The 23,933-nt window shown below is 37.2% G+C and overlaps 1 protein-coding gene across 2 annotated transcripts in view; it reads left to right on the top strand.

Moving 5' to 3' along the window:
- Window positions 1-398: 398 nt before the first annotated feature.
- The window catches only part of Mrrf (mitochondrial ribosome recycling factor), a 55,740-nt gene continuing 32,205 nt past the window's right edge, over window positions 399-23,933 (top strand). Inside the window, exons 1-4 of one of the 2 annotated variants that reach the window (XM_013030200.1) lie at window positions 399-617; window positions 7,023-7,178; window positions 11,401-11,519; window positions 20,081-20,172. In XM_013030200.1, the coding sequence (XP_012885654.1) occupies window positions 434-617; window positions 7,023-7,178; window positions 11,401-11,519; window positions 20,081-20,172 (551 nt within the window). In that variant the 5' untranslated portion in view covers window positions 399-433. The remainder of the gene's footprint in view (window positions 618-7,022; window positions 7,179-11,400; window positions 11,520-20,080; window positions 20,173-23,933) is intronic. The other variant, XM_013030199.1, reaches the window with a different exon arrangement.

Raw genomic sequence — 23,933 nt, 5'->3', positions numbered from 1 at the left:
CCAGTCATTTTATGCCTGTTGAAATGGTTTTCTTATTTAAAGTCCTCATCCAGTGTTCTGCTCTTCCTTTTAAACTTCATCTAGATTTTGAGCTTTTTCTTATATTAAAATTTAATTAGCAGTACTTAAAGATTTAGGCTGCTGCACATTTGCTTAATAGGCATTTTGGTGCAATAGAAAGAACTGGGGTTCTGTGTCCTGTAGGCTGTGGGAAAGTTACTTAAATCACTGTGTGCCTCAATTTGTTTATCTTTATAAAGTGAAGCAAGTCTTTTTTGTCTACAGTTATTGGAATATTAGACATAATAGATCTACATTGTCTGGTCCCACTTGTTGATAATTGGTAAGAATTTTCTAAACTATGGTTTCTTTTACTTAGATCTCCTTTTTTTGTCTTCTTTCTAGTGGATATTCACAAGGATTGTCTTCTGTCATGGCCTTGGGATTAAAGTGTTTCCGCTTGATCCATCCTGCATTTTGCAGTTACCTTACAACTTTGACCAGACCTATTTCAGAAATCACAGTGAAGACAATGAGTGGCAGACAACCTGACCATAGGCAGTACATGGCCTGTACAGTTGTACCAGTTCGACATTTTGCCACTAAGAAAGCCAAAGGTATAGACATATGACCTCCCCTCCCCTTTCTTATGTTTGACCCAGGAATTATAAACTGTCTGTGATCTCAAAGATACACTGAATTTCTTTCCTGTCCACACAAGGAAATTATGTCTTGGACAGTTCAGTTGAATTGCTTGAAAGGTCTCAATAACAAGAGACTGTGTGTGAACCCAGATCCTTTTTTCTTTTACTATGCTGCCTCATTTATTTCTTGGTGGCTCAGAACATACCTAACTTATTCTTTCAGGTTTAGAATTAGAGGTTTAAGTATCAACCAAACAGGAATGCTTGTGACAGGCATCATCATCTTCTCTCCTAGAAGGAAGATACATGGTGGAAGCATAATTAAAAGCAGGAGGTTTTTGGGTAAAAGGAGTATTAGAACTGTGGATGTAGATGGATGATCTTAATAGCTTTTGTCATCTAAGAATGAGATTTTGATGTACCACAGGTCTCGGCTAAAATAGCACTTCCTTAGGGAAGCCTTCCCTGACCTCTTAGAGTAGGTCAGGTCCCGAGTTACCTGCACTCATGCACACTGTTATTTTACCTTTGATGCACTTAGAACAGCAGTAATTAATTAATTAATTAGTCACTTGTGAAATTATTGTTTCTTATGGTCTCCCATGTTGAACCCAACAAAGGTAGTCTTTTTTTTTTTTTGTTGTTGTTATTTAGCACCCACCACCAGGGCCTGACTCATGGTATATATTCCACACGTTTGTTGGATGCATGAATAAGAATTTGTAGTAGTGGGTCAGGTAGTCCATGCTCAAGGGTGGTGTTACAGATATGACACTAATATTTTCCTATTCACTGTCCTTTTCTGGTTTCATGCTGTTAATTACTGAAAGATGATGAATGGTCAGAAGACTTTACATTCTGTTAAGAGTGCTTCAATAATAACATTTGACATATATGTTTTATTATATTTATTTTTTAAGTTCTCTTATGTTTACTGGATTAGTCTTTATCATTTATTCCTTGAAGGGGTTTTTAATAATTACCTAGTTAATCCAGATCTGACCATTTTGCAAATGAGAAAAGTCCAGTACCTTTGTAAAAAATTTGCCCATGGTCATGTCTAGTTAGTGGAAGAGCTGGAAACCTGAGCCTCTTGTTGCAGCAGCATTTCAGTTTCCTAGACACCCGACTTGAACTGCGGCCTCTAACCAACTTCTTTTCATATTCAGTGGGCTGTTCAGGTTTTTTTTTTTTTTTTTTAAGTTTCCTTAAAAAGTTGCTTTTCTTTTTCTTTTAGATTTATCATTCTTTTTATATTAGGGATACTAATCTTTTGTTGATTGTGTTATAAGTTATCTTTTTCTTTTTTACTGTGTTTATGGTGTTTTTGCTGGATATAAGTTTTCATGTTGTTATGTTTTTCAGCTTTTTCCTTTGTCATTTATGCTTTTTATGCCTTTTTTCTTTTTTTGTTTTAAAAAACAGTTTTATTGAGATACAGTTCACATTTCTATAATTTAGAGTGCACCTCACTGTTTTTTTTTTACAACTGTACCTTTTTTCTTTTTATTATTATACTTAAGTAGTTGTACAAAGTTCACCAAAATAGTTTATAAATATATCTTGGTCAGTGGCTTTTTCAATTAATATTTCCTGTCCCGAGAGAGTTTATATCTGAATATGGTGTGAATTAAAACACTAGTTTTAAGTTTCTTTTCTATTATTATCAGTCATAAGTTGTTTTATACCATATGTAGTTCATCCAGGTTTACAATGACTCCTCTTTTCTTTATATGTATGGTATTGTTCCTGAGCTTTTGTGTTTGTTGAACTACTTTTTCTCTCTGCATTTAATTCCTGACTGCTTGAATCACTGTCACAAAATCTTGAATTTATTGAGTCAAATCTTTCCCCTCATTATATATTTTTTAATTTTCTTTTCAGCCTTTTAATCTTCCTTATGAAATTTATAACCATACTGTCAACTTTTTCCAGAAGAATTTGCACAATCTTTTAGTCAAATATGTTTATGGGGTACTGTAACATTTTTGTTACTTTTGTATTTGATATATTTAAAAATTATTTTGAGCTACAGCATATATACTTGTATGTGTGTACTATATATATATATATATATATATCTAATAGAATTTGGGTAGTAGATATCTAAATTTCAAGTGTATGGCTCAGGAATTTTTTTTCTTTTTTCTTTTTGATGGTATTGTTTAAGTTCAGGGCTTTCCACTTGCTAGTTAGGTGCTCTACCACTTGAGCTATATGTGCTTTAGTTATTTTTCACATAGCATCTTGAATATTTTGCTTGGGGATGGCCTAAGATAGCAAATCTGCTACACTATGCCTTCTATGTAGTTGGGATCACGGGCATCTGGCATAAGCAAGTATCTTCTATCCTTATTTGCTAAAAGATATTTAGCAATCAGGTGCTGGTGGCTCATGCTTGTAATCATAGCTACTCAGGAGGTTGAGATCTGAGGATCAAAGTTGGAAGCCATCCCCAACAGAAAAATTCATAAGACTGCATCTCCAATTAACCAATAGAAAAGGCTAGACTTGGGTGTGTGGCTCAAGTGGTAGAGTGCTAGCTATGAGTGAAAAAGCTTGTATTGACAAAAGGGGAAAAAGATTTTTTTTTAGCAAAACAAGCATACAACAAAACCCTTTTAAATTTTAAATTAGTTTAAGTCAAATGTTACCACATTTATTGAGATTATCTCCTCCCTGCACCTCTTATCTCCCCTCCCTGACTTTTTCTGCAATGCTGGGGATTGAACTTATGACCTTGCTCATGTTAGGCAAGTGATCTATCACTCAGCAACATCCCTAGCCCATCTTTGATTAATATGGTAACTCAAAACCATTTTTGGAATTTTGGTATGAGGCCTGCTTGCTATTGATATATAGTTTGAGTATACATTGCTTAGTATATAATCTGTATCTATCTTGCAACATTTATTGAGCCTGTATTTAGGATTTATATGTATTGTGTTTGTTGAGTGTTTACATTTTTATCCTAGTAATTTTGAATTTTCTCTATGTCTGCGATTATCTTTTTATTTCTTTCTTTTTTTGGTTCCGGTCATGGGGCCTGAACTCTGGGTCTGGGCGCTGTCCCTCAGCTCTTCAGCTCAAGGCTAGCGCTCTACCACTTGAGCCACAGCGCTACTTCCGGCTTTTTTTTTCTTATGTGGTGCTAGGGAATCGAACCCAGGGCCTCATGCATGCAAGGCAAGCGCTCTACCACTGAGCCACCTTCCCAGCCCCATCTTTTTATTTCTTTCCATTAATAATCTAGTATCTTTGCTAATTATTTCTTTGTTTCTTTTGTATCTCTGTTGAGTTAGAAGACATATATTCTCTTTTGTTTAAGTTTGATAGTTGCCCTTAATTAATTTCCTTTTACCTTTTTATAGAAATAAAAAAAAGCACGCCGGGCGCTGGTGGCTCACGCCTGTAATCCTAGCTACTCAGGAGGCTGAGATCTGAGGATTGCGGTTCAAAGCCAGCCCGGGCAGGAGAGACCGTGAGACTCCTATCTCCAATAAACCACCAGAAAACCGGAAGTGGCGCTGTAGCTCAAGTGGTAGAGCGCTCGCCTTGAGTTGAAGAGCTGAGGGACAGCGCCCAGGCCCAGAGTTCAAGCCCCATGACCGACCAAAAAAAAATAAAAAAAAGCATTTTAGGAAAATACAGCTATCATATGACTCGCACAAACTGAAATCACTTTGTCTAACCAATATCCAAATCAGTGGTATACATCTGTACCACCTTAAGGATAGGAGGTAGGAGGACACTGAGTTTAAGGCTACCTGGACTACGTAGTTCAAGGCTATCCTGAGCCACATAGTGAGATTGGTCTAAAAAAAAAATAAATAAAAAAGAAAGAAATTAAGTAGGAACTAGGAATGTATTTCAGTGGTAGAATGTTTGCCTGTCATATGAGGTCATAGATATGGTCAAATGTACTGCAGATAATGATAATAATGAGAGAATACTCTAGCACATTAAACACATCTAATAAGTATATTTTCTTTGCAAGTAATTATTATTCAGCTTTTAGTGGCAAGGATTAGTTTTTGTCTATTTTATACTGTTCAGCATCTGTTCTTGTCTATGGATTTTTACCATACAGTTGTATTTTTGTGTCTGGCCTCTTTGCTCAGCATTATATTTGTGAGATTGATTTAAATTCTCTGTAGCTATAGATGATTCTTCCTCAGGAAAATATAGTATTTTATTCTTACCATTATCCAGTCTAATGTTGATGAGTATATCTTTAATATGCCTACTTATATTTTTAACATGCATGCTTGATTTAAAAAGTCTAAAGTTGAAGGTATCATTTCCATTGTTTATAGCACTTAGAAAGCATTCTAAATTTTTCTTTTTCTTTTCTTTTTTTAGCTGGACGTTATTCCTTAGCTTGTTTTGCTCAAGACTGGCTCTATACCACTTGAGCCACAACTCTACCTTTAGCTTTTTGCTGGTAAATTGGAGATAAGAGTCTCAGGGGCTTTTCTGTGCTAGGTAGTTCCAAATTGTGATCCCCAGATCTTAGCCTCCTGAGATTATAGGCAGCTAGGCCTATAGCTAGCAATTCTTTTGAAGAGTTCATTTTCTCCTGGTCTTTTTCAAGATTTTTATGTCCTTGATTTTCTTTATTTGCAAGAAGCTTAGCTATGGGTTTGCTTTTATTATCCCATTTCTGATTTGTATTTCTGAACCTCAAATTGATATTTTTAATTATTTCTAAAGATTCTAATTCATTAGTTTGTTAATTCAGGAGCAATAGGGGTTCCAGCATGATGGTACAGCAGTGTTGTTGTTTGTTTGTTTTCTGATTCTTGAATTTAGGGCCTGTGCAATGTCCCTGAACTTTTTTACTCAAGGATAGCACTTTACCACTTAAGCCACAGCTACATTTTTAGCTTTAGGATGGTTAATTAGAGCTAAGAATCACACAAACCTTCCTTCATGGCCTGGCTTTGAACCATAATCCTCAGAGGTCAGCCTCCTGAGTAGCTAGGATTACAGGCTTGAGCCAGTGTTTTAAAAAAACAGCAAAAATCACTTTGCTGCTTACTGGTTACTTACTTTGGTTAAGACATTTAAATGACATGTACTTCAGATTTCTTATCTGTACACTGGGTATAATAATAGTCTCTATTTTCCTACCTTAGAGAGCTATCTTGAATATGAAGTAAAAGTATGCCCTTGAAATTGCATTGGAAATTAGAATATGCTTTATAGATATAACCCAGGATAGTACTTGCTATAGATATTTGTTTCATGAGTCTAGTTTTTGTTGCATGAACAGTGTAATATTATATATAGATATTCATTTCAATTTTTTTTTTTGTCAGTCATGGGGCCTGAACTCTGGGCCTGAGCACTGTCCCTCAGCTCTTCAGTTCAAGGCTGGCACTCTACCACTTGAGCCATAGCACCACTTTCAGCTTTTTCTGCTTATGTGGTACTGAGGAATCAAACCCAAGGCCTCATGCATGCGAGGCAAGCACTCTACCACTGAGCCACCTTTCCAGCCCTCATTTCAATTTTTTTCTTTCCCTACCTCCATAAAGAAATGTAAGAGAATTTGTATTCCATACATGTGAAAAATCAGTATGATGGTTTAGACATAAAATCCAATTTTCAATGCTGACTTTCTAAAATAAAAGCTATTATTATTATTGATAGTGTCTAATGTCTCTAAACTATTGCTGTTTTTGCATGTATCAGCCATTCATTATTGTATATAACCTTGTCTTAATATTCATTTTTAAATGTACTGATGTGTTTCCTCTGTCTCCAATTAGATTTTATGGAGATGGTCTATTGGGAATTCATGGGTGTAAAATTAGACCAAATCCTGACTTTATCATTTCCTTTGATATTAGGCAAGTCACTTTACCTTTCTTACAATTTCATTTTTTTTTGAAAAATAAAGTGTTAGTTCCTTTATGGATCCCCTGTGATGTATATAAGACTCTTGAGGTGTTTGAATGACTTAATTTATATTTTTAGAGCAATATAGATTTTAGTACTTCTCTTTTACAGGTAGGGAATGTAATACTCAGAAAGGTAGAGTAACTTGCCTGAGGTTATATTGCAGGATTTTAACTGGAGTGTTTACTTACAAAGCCTGTGCCCTCATTGATATCTGAGCAGTGTATAACACAATGCTAGGTACCTACTTAGCAATAAGGAAATACAGGGTTGTGTGTGTGTGTGTGTGTGTGTGTGTGTGTGTGTGTGTGTGTGTGTGTGTGTGTGTGTGTGTGTGTGTCACAGAGAGTGTTTTATAATTTAGTCTTCTAGCACTAGGCATTTTCACCTACACAGTGTAGGCTATCCTTCACCAATGCTTATGGATCCTGTTCATGCTACTGTTCTTTTATTTACTGAATGCTGACTTTCTAGCTAAAGGGAAAGGACAATCCCAGACCAGAGTAAACATTAACATAGCCTTGGTGGAGGATATAATTAACTTGGAAGAGGTAGATGAAGAAATGAAGTCTGTGACGGAAGCACTCAAGGACAACTTCAATAAGACCCTCAACATAAGGACCTCACCAGGTTAGTGACCAAATCAGTGTTTTGGGGAGGGCTGTAGTGGAAAGAACATGGCTTTGGTTGAGTCTTAGTTCTAGCTTTGGCACTGACTGACTGACTTTCTGGTGACCATGGGTAGTTACTTTTCAGGTCTTTATTTTCTTGTCTGATTCTTACCTTACAGTTTGGGAGTAAGTGTTAAAATAATGGAGGTTTAGTGCAACAGCACAATATCTGGCACATAGTTAACACTACTTAGCAGTAAGCAAGCCTAAGGTGAACTAGGGATTGTGCTTATGCACAAGGAACTAGGAACAATAAAAAACAATAATGGTGGTCATTGTTCTCAAAAATTAGCAGTTACTTGACAGGCAGAGATGGAGAGGATTGAGTCATGGGGCTAGTCTAGACAAAAGTATCGTGAGACTCCATCTCAAGCAATAAAACTGGATGTGGTGGTATATGTCTGTTATCCCAACTATACAGGGAAGTGTAAATAGGAAGATCACTGTCCAGATTGGCCCTATTTCAAAAACCACCAAATCAAAACGGGCTGGGGGCCTGGCTCAAGGAGTGGAGGAGCACTTGCCTAGCAAGCATGTTGCCATCAGTTCCACCAAGGAGGAAAAAAAAGGAAATAAAGGAATTTTATTACTACTGTAAACACATCTATTTAGGTTCACGGGTCTGATACCTTGGTCTGCCTTTTCCAATTTGTCTTATTTGGCAGTTGTTATCCCTTACAGAGAATTAAATGGCTGTAGAGCTGTCCACCTGAGGCCTTTCTGTACCCCTGAGCTTGACCAGGAAGATTTCTTCTGGGTTAATAGCTTCCTGAAAGCAGCTTTTCTAAGTGGGAAATGTCAGAACAGTCCAGAAGAACTGTTTGCAGATGTGATGGAGAAGTGAGTTGTCAGCTAATGGTGCAGGCAGGCAGGAAAAATCCAATTGCTGTTAAATTGGCCTTTTGCAAATTGTCATCATCCTATAGTTAAGCCTGGGACCCCCTCTGAAGTTATCTGTGGGAGCTTTGGCTGCTCCCACTCAAGTCTTGATTGGGGAACTTTGTAAGGGAAATATAAAATACTTCATGAAATAGAAAATACTTAATGAACTCATTCTTAAGAGAGCCAAGTAAAAAATATAGAACTTCATTCTAAACACTATCAGAAACATTGTGAGTTCAGAGATGAGATTCAGTGTGAAACTAGGAAACTATTCCCAGCATTTGTCAACCTTTAGACTGGGGCATTTGTGCTTTTGCTGACAGTAGAGTGTGCCATTCAATCTCTCTCAGCTGTTTACTTTAAACTTGCTTATTATTTTAGGTATGAAACTGATAAAGTGCTCTGTCTCCCATGTGCTTTCTGGCCTGTTAACATTCTGCAGCCGAAACCAGAGAGCAGTTTGAGAGGAGCTTGGGGAGAAATGTGATACTTAAAATTAGCCAGCAAACTCCACTCTTGTTGAACTTAAAAAGATGATGGGCCTGGAAAGAGGTTGGGAGTGTAATTTGTTAAATGTTAACCTCTGAGAAAATGAGGGGCAGGAATGGGGCTGAGGGAGATTCTCGCTGGGGACAGATTGAGGGAAAAGGATTTGATGCATTATGTCGATATGGATTTAAGGAATGGGAACCAACCACCACAATTGCATACTGAATTGCCTTTGTTGGAACTTCTGTGGCAAGGGATCTTATGGCAAATCAGGAAGGCTAAATTAAGATCCATTTTCAAAAGGCCTACCCTTGGTATTTCCTCTTTGCTTCTTTTTCTTTGGGTTATGTTTATGTAATGTTCTGTGTAGAACTTGGGACCATGAAGAAACTGGGTGAAACAGGCTAAGCTCAGCTAGATTCTTTCATATCGTATTTCATTACTATCTGAACCAGCAGGCACTTTTCCTTTTACACTTCTATGTGTCTAAATTTCTATTTCCAAGATAGTTGACAGGTTTTAACAGTTGTCTAAGTTACAGATTTCTTTTATCCTTTTCTGTTCTCATTTCCTTTCATCTATCCATTCCTTTCATTTAGTCACTATAGCAATATTGAGCACTTAATCTGTAGTAGTTACTTTAATATGTGCTGTAGCTACAGAGAGAAAACATTATTTCCACTTCTAAGAGCCTAGGACCATATATAAAGGGGCAGAGAAGTAAACCATCATGTTTATACCACCTACAAAGCAGAATGGGCAAGACCATGGCTTGGAGATAGTAAGATCTAGATTTGAATTCAGGCTCTATTATTAAAGAGCTGTTGTGATCTTGGGCAACTTACTCATGTATAAAGTGGTGGAAGTAATAACCATCATTATCATTTTTGATAATAAGAGCAAATACATTGTAGAAAGTCTTCAGCATGATATGTTGCCCATAGGAAGTGTTCAGTAAATTTAGGTATCATCATTATTTGTAGAATGGGGACTCACATTAGGGGTCTGAGAAAGTCAAACATATTTATGAGATTAGATGCTACTAATAGCTGAGTATTAAAAAAATTGAAAATTATCTGAGCAGATAATTATCCTGAGGCAAGAGAGGACACTGTGTTAGAGAAATTACAACTACATTAGTTTGATTAAAATGTAGAAAAATGTCAAGAAGTAATAACAGTAAATACTATTGGGACACATTTATGTATCTTTTTTCCAATACTCTTTTATTTAATCCTCTTAAGAACTCTTTAATACAATGTTTATGTTCATTTTAGAGATGAGGAAACCAAGGCCCGTGAGGTTGGAGAGATCCACCCAGATCTCACAATCTAGAAGTAACAGAATAGGTATTTGAACTCAGGTTTTTGTTCTTTAGAATCGTGGGGACTTTGATCATTATACCTCCTGGACTGTCACAGTTAGACTTTTCTAGTAATGTCAATAACCTTTTATCTTGACATTGAATCTGGTTGAGTACTTCAAATCAGATCTTTGGAGCATAGTGTGGTGCAGCATTATTATAATACTACAGGATAACTCCAGTTTGTATAAGAGATTCCACAGGCCCTTTCTCTTTGTCTGAATGAGCCATCGTGAGTGGTTCCTGCTATGGATGGTAAGGCTTTTCTGCTAGTTTCAGTTGGATAGGAAATCAGGGAGTCTGAATAATGTACCTTCTGTAGCTGTAGCTTTAGTGATTACCTTCTTCAGTTTCTGAAAGTTTTGCCTAAGGTTTTCTAGAATTAGGATGTGGAAAAAGGTCAGATCTGGGATAACAGCAAAGCATTAATAGGTGTTTTGTTTTAGACAGGGTCTGGCTGTCCAGACTGGCCTAGAACTCTTGGTTCTCCTGCCTTAGTCTCTCCAGGGCTGCGATTGTAGGCGTATAGCATTGTGTCTTGCTCCTACCCTCCCTCTCTCATTTTCTTGCCTTCTTTTTTGGTTAATGGGCTTGCTTCAGGAGAGCATCTCAACACCAGAATCAAAAGTGGCAGAGGGAATAGCCTGTCTGTGTGCTAGAATTATGTGGTGAATTTAAAAAAATTTACCAGATCCCTTCCCAAATCAGGATTGCTGAGATGGGGTCCCGGAATCTAATGTTAAAAGCTCCTGCATGATTCTGATGCAAGGCAAATTTGTGTTCTACTCATGTTAGGGAAAGAACCTTGATTGAAATCAGAATTAAGCATACCTGAATTGAAACTTAGTTCTTGGTTTTCCTTAAGTTAGCACTATGATCTTGGCCCATTTATCCTTCTCAAGTCTCCTTGAAAAGTGGTGGTGGTAGTATAGTGAACAAGGAGTTATGAGAACTAAACAGGATAAGATATCTTTTCAGTGCTTATTTTTTGGTATTGGTTATATACCTGGTCATTTTTATTTAGCATTTTTATTTATTTATAGTCTTTTAGCTTCAAACTTTAACTTTAATTCTGTAAGGTAGTTTTTTTTTCTTAATTAAGATCAAAACAGAAAAAAAGTAACTTGAATGATGTTTCGTAACTAGTAAATGTTGCTAGAAGGGTGATTCTACTCTTCATTCTCAGCTCTGAAAATTCTATATCAAAGAAAACCCCTTGAATTCAAGTAAATGAGAATGGTTGCTAGCAAGGAATCCCAACCTATTTCAGTAAGTGAGTCAAGATCTCTCTGTCATGTGACACTTCTAAACAATACCCTTAAACAGTTGTATCACATTAGTATGCCTGAATGTTTGTTGAATCCAAATTAAGTAGGAACTTAGACATGACTCTTAAGGTCCTTTGGAATTCTGAAACTTGATAATTTATTTTTTTATTTTTTTTTAGGATCCCTTGATAATATTACTGTGGTAACTGCTGATGGGAAGCTTACTTTAAACCAGATTGGCCAGATATCCATGAAGTCACCACAGTTGATTTTGGTGAATATGGCCAGCTTTCCAGAGGTTAGTTGGTTTTGCTGAAAGGGTCTCTCCACGGTCTCTTTTGGAATAAAGGAATGGGTCAGGAAGAATTATTCTCTTCAGCTTGGGATGAAAGAAGAGTAGAGATTTACTCACCAAAGGGAACTTAGAATGAACAAAGCTCTGTCCTGTTTCTAAATTGTTTATCTGATAAAGGCTATATGTGAGTAATTTGAATATTTATATAGCTTCATTTAAGAAAAACAATAATGGAGATGCAGTAATTGGATCTGGCTGATGTTCTGGGACTTTAGATACCTGGATAGCCTGTGCCTTGTCTGAGGGGATAGCTTGCCCAGCCCCTACAGATGAACATTGCCACATACAGATGTAGGTCAGATACTATAATTCTATTTCTAGAAGAGCCATAATTCAAATTTTTGTATATCTTTGTTTGCTAAGTATTGATGACTAATTCACTTTTCCTTTTATTTATTTATTTTTCCTTTCATGCATTTTTTATTATTACTATAAAGGTGATAAGTGGTTATGTAAGATAGAGTATATTTCTTTTTGGACAATGTCACTTCTTCCCTCGCTCTCTTCCAGTTTTTCCCACCCCTCCCTGCCCACACATTGTATAATTCATTTTCAGCATAGTGTCTAGTGAGTACCACTGCTGCATTTGTTCACCCTTTGTCCCACCATTTCTGTGCCCCCTTCCCTCCCAAAGACAGATAAACAAGACAAAAAGAAGACAAAAACAGCAACAAAGAAAGAAAAGCCCTCTTGTTTCCATTTCAGAATTCGTTTCGATGAATATTATTTTATATGATCAGCTGCACATAGGTATTGCATCTTTGTGTTCCTCTCCTAAGAATATCCTCCTTTGCTCTTACTATGTATGAATGCCTAGAGACCTGTATAATTTATCATGTCCCTGTAGTAGACTAATGGATCAAGAAAATGTGGTATGTATACACAATGGAATTCTACTCATCCATCAGAAAGAATGATATTGTACCATTCATGAAGAAATAGACTTGGAAAATTTTATATTAAGCAAAGTAAGCCAAACCCAGACAAATAAAGGTTGTGTGTTTTCCCTCATTTGTAGTAGCTAGAATGTGCCTATAAATCTACAAGTAATCACTTCTCTTTTTGAAAACCTTGAGATAAAGTCAGGTGCTGGTTACTCAGGAGTCTGAGGTCAAGAAAATCACAATTTGAAGCCAGCCTGGGCAGAAAAGTCTGTAAGACTGTCTCCAAAATAAACAGCAAAAAGGAGGGCTGGAGGCTTGGCAAAAGAGAGTACTAAACAAAGAAGCAAGAAAAAAAAAGACTTTTAAGTTCAAATCCTGGTTTTGACAAAAAATGGAAACAAAAACCAAGAAAAACCTGTGAGACAAATAAAACATTTTAATAGGACATATATAGCCTGAGTGCCATCAATTTGTGATTTCTCTATTAGTATTTGAAGGAGACACTCCAAAGATTTCACATTCTTTTTTAAACTAGACTGTTTTCAGACTGACCATTGCAGAATATTGAACAGAGTACATTGCTTCCAAGATCAGAGGGTAAATTGCATTAAATCAATTATAACCTTTATTTTAGGCTGTGTGGTATTAAGTCTAGTTGAGGAGGGTAATTGGATTCTTCCTTAATTTTTTTTTTTTTTAAGTCCAAGACTGGGACTTAAACTCAGTACCTGGTGCTTTCACTTACTAGCTAGGGCTCTACCAACTGAGCTACGTCTCTAACACCAGATCCTTCCTTATTGGTCCAGTAGGAATTGGCCTAGCTTGGGTGTCCTATAGGGTCTGAAATTTGGTCCCATCCCTAGCTCTAATTGGTTGTTAGAACTTGGGCAAGTAGTTTAACTCTCTGGGCCTGTATTTCCTCATATGCTAATATAAAGTAAGATCTTCTTATTCTCTATCTCAAAGACTTAGACCAAAGTTCAACATGTACAAGATTTGACAAACTTAGTATCTGTAAAGGGGGAAAGTCCTTGCTGTAAACAAACTTTCAAACCAGAGGCTTCTTGTAGCAAATGTGCTAGGTATACTTACTGGGTTGCTATTAGTTACCACTGCCCAACTCTGTTCTATCTACTGCAGTTAATTTGTAAAAGGATGTATTGGATTACATCATTGCTAAGTCTATGTTTTAAGTTTAAGTGGTTTAATGGTGTATTCAAGTAATCTTTGAGAAATTAAAGATACAAGATCAAGAATCTGAAAGTACTGTGGACTTGGAATTTACATGATTTGGCCTGTCATTTTTTTCCAATCTTGTTTGTATACTGCTGTATCTACACTGGCCTTCTAGTTCTTTAAAATAACAAATCCCATTGCATACTTTAAACTTTACTCCCATTGCATCCTTTGGGCCTTTTCATATATTGTTTGTACAGTTTGGAACACGTTTGGCTGGTTAATTGCTACTCATATTTTGGATCACTACAGCAGTGTCACTTTTTCAAGGAAGCCTTCCCTAATCTACCTAGTTTAACTCTCCTCCTTTTTCACTTTCACTAAATTGTAAGCTTGGACTATACTACAATAACTACACCTTTGTCACAGTTTTGTGGGTTTTCTGTTGTTGTTTTTGTTTTTCTTGTGATATGGAGATTGAACTCTGGACTTTATGCTTGCTAGGTAGATGCTCTACCATTTCAGCCATGCTTTCAGTCTGATTCATGAATTAATACATTTGTTTTTTTTGTTGGTTTTGGGGTTTGAACTCAGGGCCTGGGCACAGTCTCTGAGCCTCCTTTGTGCTCAAGGCTGTACTTTACCACCTGAGCTACAGCACCACTTCTAGCTTTTTCTGAGTAGCTTATTAGAGGTAAGAGTCTCATGCACTTTTTCTGTCTGGGCTGACTTTGAACCTCAATCCTCAGATCTCAGCCTCCTGAGTGTCTAAGATTATAGGTGTGAGTGAGCCACTAGCTCTTGGCATGAATTTATTACATCTAGTTTTGACCAAGTGTGATACAAGGTAAATCAGTAAATAGAAAAAAGCAAAAGAAGCGGGCACCAGTGGCTCATGCCTGTAATCCTAGCTACTCAGGAGGCTGAGATCTGAGGATCAAGGTTCAGAGCCAGCCTGGGCAGGAAAGTCTGTGAGACTCTTATCTCCAATAAACCACTAGAAAACTGGAAGTGGTGCTGTGGCTCAAGTGGTAGAGCACTTGCCTTGAGCTGAAGAGCTGAGGGATAGTGCCTAAGCACAGAGTTCAAGCCCCACTACCCCCCCCCCCAAAAAAAAAAAAGAAAAGAAAAAGAAAAAAGAAATGTAAACAATTACATTTCCACTGGTACTGGTAATCCTAGCTACCCAGAAAGCTGAGATTTGGAGGATCATAGTTCAAAGCCAGCCCAGGCAAGAAAGTTCATGAGACTTGATCTCCAATTAACCAGCAAAATGCCATTTTAGAGAAAAGACTCAAGTGGTAGAGTACCAGCCATGAACATCATCTGAGTGAGAGCACAAGGCCTAAAGTTTGAGCCTTGGTGCTAGAAAAATAAATAAATGTAAATTTCTTCACATGCTTTATGCAGCTGAGTTGACTCAAGTTCTCAATCAGGCATTACCATAAGTTATGTTAAAATCAATGTGTTCTCCTGGTTCCCTGCCACTAAAATAGGTCTCCCAAAAGGCAAATGGTGCCCCCCAAATAAAGTAAACGTTAATGATAATCCTCTCAAGCTGCCAAGGGCGTATGTTGTGCTTAATTTAAGTGATAGAGTGAACATTTTAGATTCGTCTTTAGTGGAAATTAGTTGGCATTATGGGGAAATAAATCAAGCATCAGCAGTATTCAAGATGAAGATGAAATAAGATTTAGTTTTTGGTGAGTAGTATTTATGTATGCAACAATAATTTTTTTGTATGTGTGTGCCAGTCCTAGGGCTTGAACTCTGGGCCTGGTCTCTGTTTCTGAGCTTTTAAAATGCTCAAATGTAGCTCTTTGCCACTTGAACCACAGCTCCACTTTTGGCTTTCAGGTGATTAATTGGAGGGCTTTTTTGCCTAATCTGTCTTCAAACTGTGATCCTTAGATCCCAGCTTCCTGAGTAGCTAGAATTCCAGGTGTGAGCCATCAACACTCAACATAAAAGTTTCAAGTTATAGATTCCCAGACCTACTGTACATACAGGTAAATTTGAATAATCTTAGAGTTCTGAACTCTGCATACTGAACATTTGTCGTTTTTCCTCATTGGTGGTCTCCTTAGAACCATATATCTATGATACCCAAGGTCTACTGTTAAAGTGTCTAGCTTTTTCATTGTGTCTAGTATCAAACACAATGAATGAAACTACAATGCTGATACTTAGAAGTAGTCCATAAATTTTCCTTGATGGATGAATTCTTGCCCTTAGGTTGTTGGAAGGGAACACTCATTCATGAGGTTACTGAGGAACAGGGAAATGGATGAAAGAGGAAACACCGCTCTTTCCCTTACTGGCCTCTCTGAACCCGCTATGGCCTTTTTGTCTTGTTCATCTAATCCCATAGGCACTGTAGGCCAATTTAGGGAATAGCCTCCTAATTACACAGCTTGAAGACCTCATCAGGCAGATTGCTTTTCAGAGCCAGCCACTTCTGTTATTAAATATCAAATGGTATTCACAAAAGAAGTACCTGATTGGCTACCAAAGCATCTTCTATGGTAGGAGGAGGTAGTAACAGCATAATTTTTTCTTAGGAAGTTGGAATATATCTCCAAAATATCTTTGCCATTTTTCCAGGTTGAAATTCTCTGGCTTTTGAAAAAGCTTAACAAGCACTGCAGCAGAGAGGTTCATATTTATAGGGACAGAGTGAGAAAGTGTGAGTTACATTGTCTTTTAAATTTCTTTATCTCATCTGGTGTATATATTAAATAAATAACTCTAACTAAACATTTCCTTCCTCCAGCTTACAAGCTGTCCATGGAGTTTTCAGGTTCATAACTTCAAAATGCTGAGCTAATCCTCTCTCTGTTTATATAATCCCTTTTTGTTTCACATATAAGTTGGCTTTCTTTCCAAATCAGAGCATATCTGTGTCATGCTGCAGTGACATGATGCAGATTTGCATGTAAAATCTTTTTTGAATGCATTGAGGACAAAAAACTGTGTTGCATTTGTTTAACATATGTCCTGATTGATAAATGATACACACAATTGCTGCCTTCCATAAACTTGTCCAAAGCTAGAATTAATGATGGGAAAAGAAGGGAATGTAGCTACAATATTATTTGAACCAAACAAAGCAAATACAAGAGAAAATTCTGCATGCTCTGTTCTTGTGGAGAGGAGACAGCTACTAATGTGTGTTGCCAGTCACTTTCTCATATTTTATTTCACATGATCAACAATAAAATTAGCATTATTGTTCCATTTTATAGATGTAGAAACAGGCTCAGAGAAATAAAATGTCTCCCCTATATTCATACTGTTTTTACATAGTTAAGATTTGAATGTAGCTCTTTGAGAACAAAGCCTATGTTTCTTTTACCATTCATAATTCAATATGTATTTTGGGGAATTCATTGATGATTGAGAGAGATTAGATCTGTTTTCATAGACTTTGCATTCCTGGGATTCATTTGGATACAGAGGACACAGAAGGCCAGTAATTGATATGGTAATTTACAGAATTGAGCTTGATTTCAAATTCTCAAGCTCTTGTTCACCTGTCTACAAGTCTGTCATATTTTGCTCTTCAGCATAGATAGCTTAAGAAGAGCAATGTCACACATTGCTAATTAATCATAGCACTCTTTTTTGTCTGACCCCAGTTGGAATCAGTGATCTTTCTTAGTACAGTACTCTAGTATCCCTAACCAGTGGTTCAGGGCTGCCATATGAGAGTAATCAGTTAGCCTTGCAATGCTGGTGAGCATCCTCCTTCAGTGAGAGGGTAAAGGCTAAGATAAGGGATAGAAATTCTATATGTATGTGTGACCCGTGAGTAGTTCAGGTTTGTGTTGAGGAAATGACTAATTTCCTGTGAGGGTTTGCATCCTACCATGCCAACTTAGAGTCTATAGACCTAGAATACATTGGGTCAGCTACTTCTTACAGTAAATTTCTTTACAAAAATGAAGCCTTATATTTTTATCTATAAAAAGACATGAAAAAGTTAACAGTATAAAATCAAGTTTGGGAGGTTATATAGATGAAGTAAGGAGATGACTTTTTCTGATAGATTTAAACCAGATCATTCTTTTAGTAAGCTTTTACTGAGCACTTAGCTTGTACCTGTCACTTTGCCTTGTATTGGGAAGTTGTAAATACTGAAATGCAGTTTCTGCCCAGCTTAGTGTCACTAGTGAGTGTTCCTGTGCCAAGGGAAGGTTATATGAAACTACTTGGGCCAGACTGTGAAAGGTGGTGGTGATAGTAGTGGTACATTATAGCAATGTCTTGCCAGCTGTGGAGGGAGAAGCTGAAGAAGAGGACTGGGAGATTTGAGATCAGGCTCTCCTTCCAAGTGGAGATTTGTCATTAACTTTGTAAGTTACTGTTTAATTTTATTAAGGATGATGATTCTCATGCAGAGGAAAATCAATTTCATTTCTTTATCTTGTTAACTTTTATTTACTTTGGTCATATCCTTTATACACAAGACCTAGTTCTATTTTTTTTTTGGTTAATAGGAAATCAGCTTGTCATAATTTCTGAATACATTGAACTTAGACAAAGTAACACCATTAAACTAAATCTCCATTCAAATCCCCCTTAACTGTCAATAACTAGAAGTAAGATAGAAACCTTGTTCCATCTCTCAGATTCTAAGAGAAGACTGTGTGTATGCTTAGGGATTTGACTTTATCCTTTGGATTCCAATACACTGTACATAATGTAAGCTATGCTTAGTTAACTAGAAATTCTTTCTTTCTTTTTTTTTTTTGGGTCCAGTCGTGGGGCCTGAACTCTGGGCCTGGGCGCTGTCCCTAAGCTCTTCAGCTCAAGGCTAGCACTCTACCACTTGAGCCACAGTGCCACTGCCGGCTTTTTTCTTTTTGCTTATGTGGTGCTGAGTAATCGAACCCAGGGCCTCAGGCATGCAAGGCAAGCGCTTTACCACTGAGCTACCTTCCCAGCCCCACTAGAAATTCTTTCTAAAACTGATTAACTCTGGTCAGAAGTTTCATTTGAAGCATTTATTATTTTAGGCACTGGCCACAATCAGGTTCTATACACACTTAGAGTCTACACATCTATATGTGAACATTCTGGTTTGTAATTTTGATCTATGGTAGTATTTAATATGAGTGTAAAATTAAGGTCACTTAACAATGAAATGAAAAGCTTCTTAGGCATCTTCTCCAAAATAAGAACATGTTTATAAAATAAGGAACAGCTCATGCATTTAAAATGCAAAGTCAAATGGAGGAACTTAAGAACTGGCCTGTGAATCCAAGTGATGTGAATTGGCTCTGGTCAAACCTAAGATTCCATTACATTCCAGGTACAGCTACAGTGTTGCTCTTGGGTGAGGTAAGGCCAGTATACTGGTGTGCTAGAGAAGCCCTTCAAGCCCTTCAAGAATGTTAGTGTATCACCTAGGTGATGACAGCAACTCAGCCTTTTTTGGGGGGTTTTGTGCATTCCATGTTTGTTTGTCCAGGACTGGAGCTTGAAATCAGTGCCTCCTACTTTCACACAGCTTTTCCACTCTAAACTGGTATTCTGCCACTTGAACTACTCCTCCACTTCTGGCTTTTTGCTGTTTAATTAGAGATAAAAGTCTTGAGGAATCTAATTTCCTAGGCTAGTTTCAAACTGACATCTCAGATCTCAGCCTCCTAAGAAGCTTACAATCATAAACACGGGCCAGTGGTGCCTGGGCTATTTTTAATAAATATTTGTAATTTGTTTCTGTAATGACTGAGTGGCAGGAACATAGCCTGATGAATTGCTTGTGCTATCTCATGACTTGAGGTTTAAGTATCATCTCAGATCATGAATTCAAAGATGTCACACTTACTGCTCTTAGTCAAATGGTTATCTGAGCTGGGATTTAAAATACGAGTTTTCTGACTCTAAAGCCAATGCTTTTTACCTTGATTCCATTTTACCTTTCCTGCAGCACTTAGCAGTGAGATTTATTATTCATTTGAAAACGTGAGTGCGTTTGGTATGAGTATAGATGTGAATGAGTTAAATTTATTTATTCACTCTAAATCTACATTGGTATATTTTGTAAATGTCAACTAGAGTTTTTAATGTATGAAATCTTTCATCTGTCTTTACACCAATCTTTGCACAGACTAGCCCTCCTCCCTTGAGAATTTCTTGTGGTTTTGATCTGTGTTGCCTCAAACCATTGAAATCTTTTCAAAGAAGCAGAGCTGTTTTCTTTTTATTTTTTCTTCTCTGTCTTTTTTTCCTTCTGCAATACACTGGTACCAGGAGTGGACATAGTTTGCTATTCAGCTTGATCAAAGCGCTCTACACCAATGTAACTTCCTGATCTTACTGGTAACAGAACTAAATGTTTCCATGTTCTGCCAAGATGGGTTGCCAGTTATCGACAGAGGGCTCACATCTGGTAATAATTATTTACTAATTCTGTTTACCTTTTGATCTGGTTTTCAGTGTACAGCTGCAGCTATCAAGGCTATAAGAGAAAGTGGAATGAATCTGAACCCAGAAGTGGAAGGGACGCTAATTCGGGTTCCCATTCCTAAGTAAGTTTGGCTGAAATTTATGTATTTCAGAGAGATGAGGTGATTGTCTTTGGATGGAAACCAGTACCCTACTATATACTCTTAGGCCAGTAGCATACCTAACCTACATCTTTCATCTTAGCAAACCCATTTTAGATCCAGTTTACTGGTTCAGAAATATCTATCAAGTGTCTGTTATGTGTCACATACTGAATATTAAGCAGTAAACTTATGTATTTCTAACCAGAAATACATTCTGGTTAGAAAGTTAGGCCAAACAAGCAGACAAGGTCACTATAGGTAGTGAAATGCTTTGCGGAAAGAAAATTCCATGATGTCTGATAGAAGTGGAGAGGATGGTGGCAGGAGCGCCTCGAGCCTAGGACGACTCTCTGGAGGTAACACTGCTGCTGAGAGCTGGATGGAGTCGAGTCATCAGCTTAGGGGAAGAGCATTCCCATCAGTGAACAGCAAAAGGGCTCTAGGTCAAAAAAGGCAGCCCCCTTGACCAGCTATTTTTAGCTTGCTAGTTGAAGAGTTTTAGGTATAAAAACAGAATAGTGTTAATTCTATAAGGATTTAGAACTTAAAGACTCCTATATGTTCTTTTTTTTTTTTTGCCACTTTTGGTTTTGTGTGTTCATTCTGTTTTCTTGCTCATGTCTGGGGTTGTGCCTTTTGAGTCATATGTCCAGTCTAGCATTTTGTTGGTTAGTTGGAGATGGGAGTCTTGCAAGACTTTTCTACCCAGGCTGGCTTTGAACCATGATCCTTCAGGTATCAGCTTCTTGAGTTGCTAAGATTATAGATGTGAACTACTAGAGTCTGGTATAGAACTCTTTTAAGTTTTAGTAAAATATGTATTATGTTTTAAATTAAAAACAAAAAGACAACAGCATTCAGATAGAGGCAGAAGAGTCATGAGTTTAAGGAAAGCCTAGGCTACCCAATGAGATTCTGTCTCAGGAAAGAAAAGTAAAGAAAAAGGAAGACCTTGGTGTGCTTGAGAAAAAGAAAAACTGGTAAATCTAAAATTCTGAGAGTATTAGGAGAAAGAGGTTAGACTAGTCTGGGTTGGTGGATGGTAGAGGCTTCATAAGTGGGATTTGGACTTTATTCTAATTGTGATGGGAAGCCATTGAAACAAATGAGTGATCTGATATGGGCTTTAGGAGCAATTGGCTAATAACCTGAATGTAGGGAACATAGTGGACATGAGAACAGTCAAGAGCCAGCTGTCCTGTCTAAGTGAGACAAAAGTCTCAGATTCCCGAGCAGAAGACTTAAACCTCTACTCGACACAACTATTTGTTGAATTAACTTGTTGAGTCATTCAGCAAACATTAAGCATGAAGTACAAGCCAGATATTTTCTCAGTTATGGTGATATGGCAATTAAAACAACAAAGCTGGACACTGGTGACTCAAACCTGTAATCCTGGCTACTCTGGAGGCTGAGATCTGAGGATCACAATTGGAAGCCACCCCTGGCAAGAAAGTCTGTGAGACTCTTACCTCCAGATAACCACCAGAAAACCAGAAGTAGAGCTGTGGCTCAAAGTGGTAGAATGCTAGCCTTGAGCAGAAAAGCTCAGACCCAGCAAAAAAACAAAAACAAATTCCCTGTCCTGAAGCTTGCCTAACAGTGGAGTACATGTAGCATCTAGAAAAAGAAAAACATACTATACTGCCAAAAAATGAGTAATAATAATGAGAGAGGGATTTGGGGGCTCTATTATAGATAGGTCACGAAGGAAGTGACATTTGAATGAAGGTGAATGAGTGAAACTTTCCAGTTAACAAGGAGGGAAGTGGAGTATAACCCTAATTAGGTTTCTCTTTGTACCTATGTTTCTTTGTACCTTTATTTCTTTAAACATATTGTCTGACTCAACACAGAATTCCTGTCAGGTAGGTGTTTTTCTGTATGAAATTTAGGACTAGAGAAGTAAAGTAGTGTGGCTACACTACTTAAGGCTACAAGCTTATTCTGAAGCTGGGACCTAAACCCAGGTTTAGTTGATTCCAAAGCCCCATGATAACATCAAGAATATTTATTTATTTATTTATTTAGTTAGTTAGTTAGTTAAACTTAGAGACATGGTTTCTATGCATTCTAGCCCATCCTTGAAATCCTCTTGCCCTAGCCTAGTTGGGATTTTAGTGTGTACCACAATATCTGCAGTGAGAATTACTAACACATAATAGAAACTTTCAACTGAACTTTTTTTCTTTTTGCCTTAAGGTTAGTAAATGGCTCTCTTATTCTTTTGTGTTTTCAATACTCTGTAAGGCCTAATTTATACTCTGTGTTGAAATCATGTGAAGTGCAAGCAATAGAACCTGGTGTTTCAACAGCATACAGACCTGGTTCAAGATTAGTACCTATTTGATTAGTAAGTTCATTGATTTGCTCAATCTGTCTTTGGAGAATGTGCGCCTAACAAGTTCTACTAGGGGCCTAAAGACCTGCTGTTTGCCTTTGTGGCCTTCACAGGCTGTGTGCCAGGTCTCTTGTTTATGTTACCTCCTGCTGACTTGTGGAACTTATTATGACCCACAGTGTATAGACCAAAAATAAATCCTTGAAATTCAGACAATGTCAGGGACTTCACAAGATTATATTATAGATAAGTGGCCATCAGGATCCAAATCCTTTTTTCTATTACTTACTGGAAGTGCTAAGTGAATTATGGACATTAGAAACAAGATTTACAAGTGGAATAGATTGCAGTTAGCAGGTTAATTTTCTGCTTCTTTTTCTGTCTGTGATAACTTGAGCAAACCATCTTACTTCCCTCAGCTGAGGTTTCAAAAATATAACAAGTGAAAGTGTGCTTCTAAGCTCTTGCAGGTCTCTTAAGAAACTCTGAAAATTCTCTATGAATTTATGTTAAATTTTTAAATATTAAATGTATTTATGTTAAATGAATTTATGCTAAATGTACATTACTGACTTGGAGTTTTTCAGAGCAGTCCAGTTTTAGGTTACATGTTTCCTTCAAAGACTAGGTTGATAAACCATGAATCACTGCAATGCCATCAAGAGTTCAGTGTTGTCCTTGGTATGTTCCTTGAAGGAACAGTAAATTTAATTTGAATTTCTAAAGACATGAGGATTTGTTACATTATTTTTTGTCATATTTTATCTTGGACTGACAGGTGTAATCTAAGAGAAAGTTGACAGACCCAAACCGTCTGCTCCTGCAAACCTCATTTTTTATATACTTTGTTCCCTTTGACAAGGTGGTGGGGTCATGAGGCCTGTTGCTGAATTATGTGTTTGATAGTATTCCAGATAAAAAATGAACGATCTGTTCTTTATTATGTAGACTGTGTCATGTGAAGGAATAAAAAGTTGATTTAGAGTAAGGGCACCAAGGTTTTTTGTTAGGGTGTGGTAGTGACTTCCGTATGACTGGGCATATCATCCTAGCAGTTTGCTGCTTTTTCAGTTCCTTATTTGTAAAGTAGGTGAATAGTACATGGGCAGGAATTTGGTGAGCTTAAGAGAGAAAATAATTAAATAGGATGATTTCCTTAAAGAAACTGTGCAAGTGTAGAGTGGATTATGATTTTAGTAAGATGAATTTTCTATTTACTTACAATTTTAGGAAAAAAGAAAGATGTAAGAAAGGGAGTTAATCTGCTAGAAACTTTCTTTCCCTGACATACAGGGAAAGACAACAGTATGGTGGTTAAATTTCTGTCTTGGTGTCATATTGAATTGAGTTCCAGCTCTTAAGCTTTTTAGTTGTATGAGTCTCAAAGCCCATCTGCAAA

Source organism: Dipodomys ordii, unplaced genomic scaffold, assembly GCF_000151885.1.
Source record: "Dipodomys ordii isolate 6190 unplaced genomic scaffold, Dord_2.0 Scaffold127, whole genome shotgun sequence".
NCBI classification, from domain to species: domain Eukaryota; kingdom Metazoa; phylum Chordata; class Mammalia; order Rodentia; family Heteromyidae; genus Dipodomys; species Dipodomys ordii.
The sequence above is the reverse complement of the archived record's forward strand: the minus strand, read 5'-3'. Positions and strand labels throughout refer to the sequence as shown.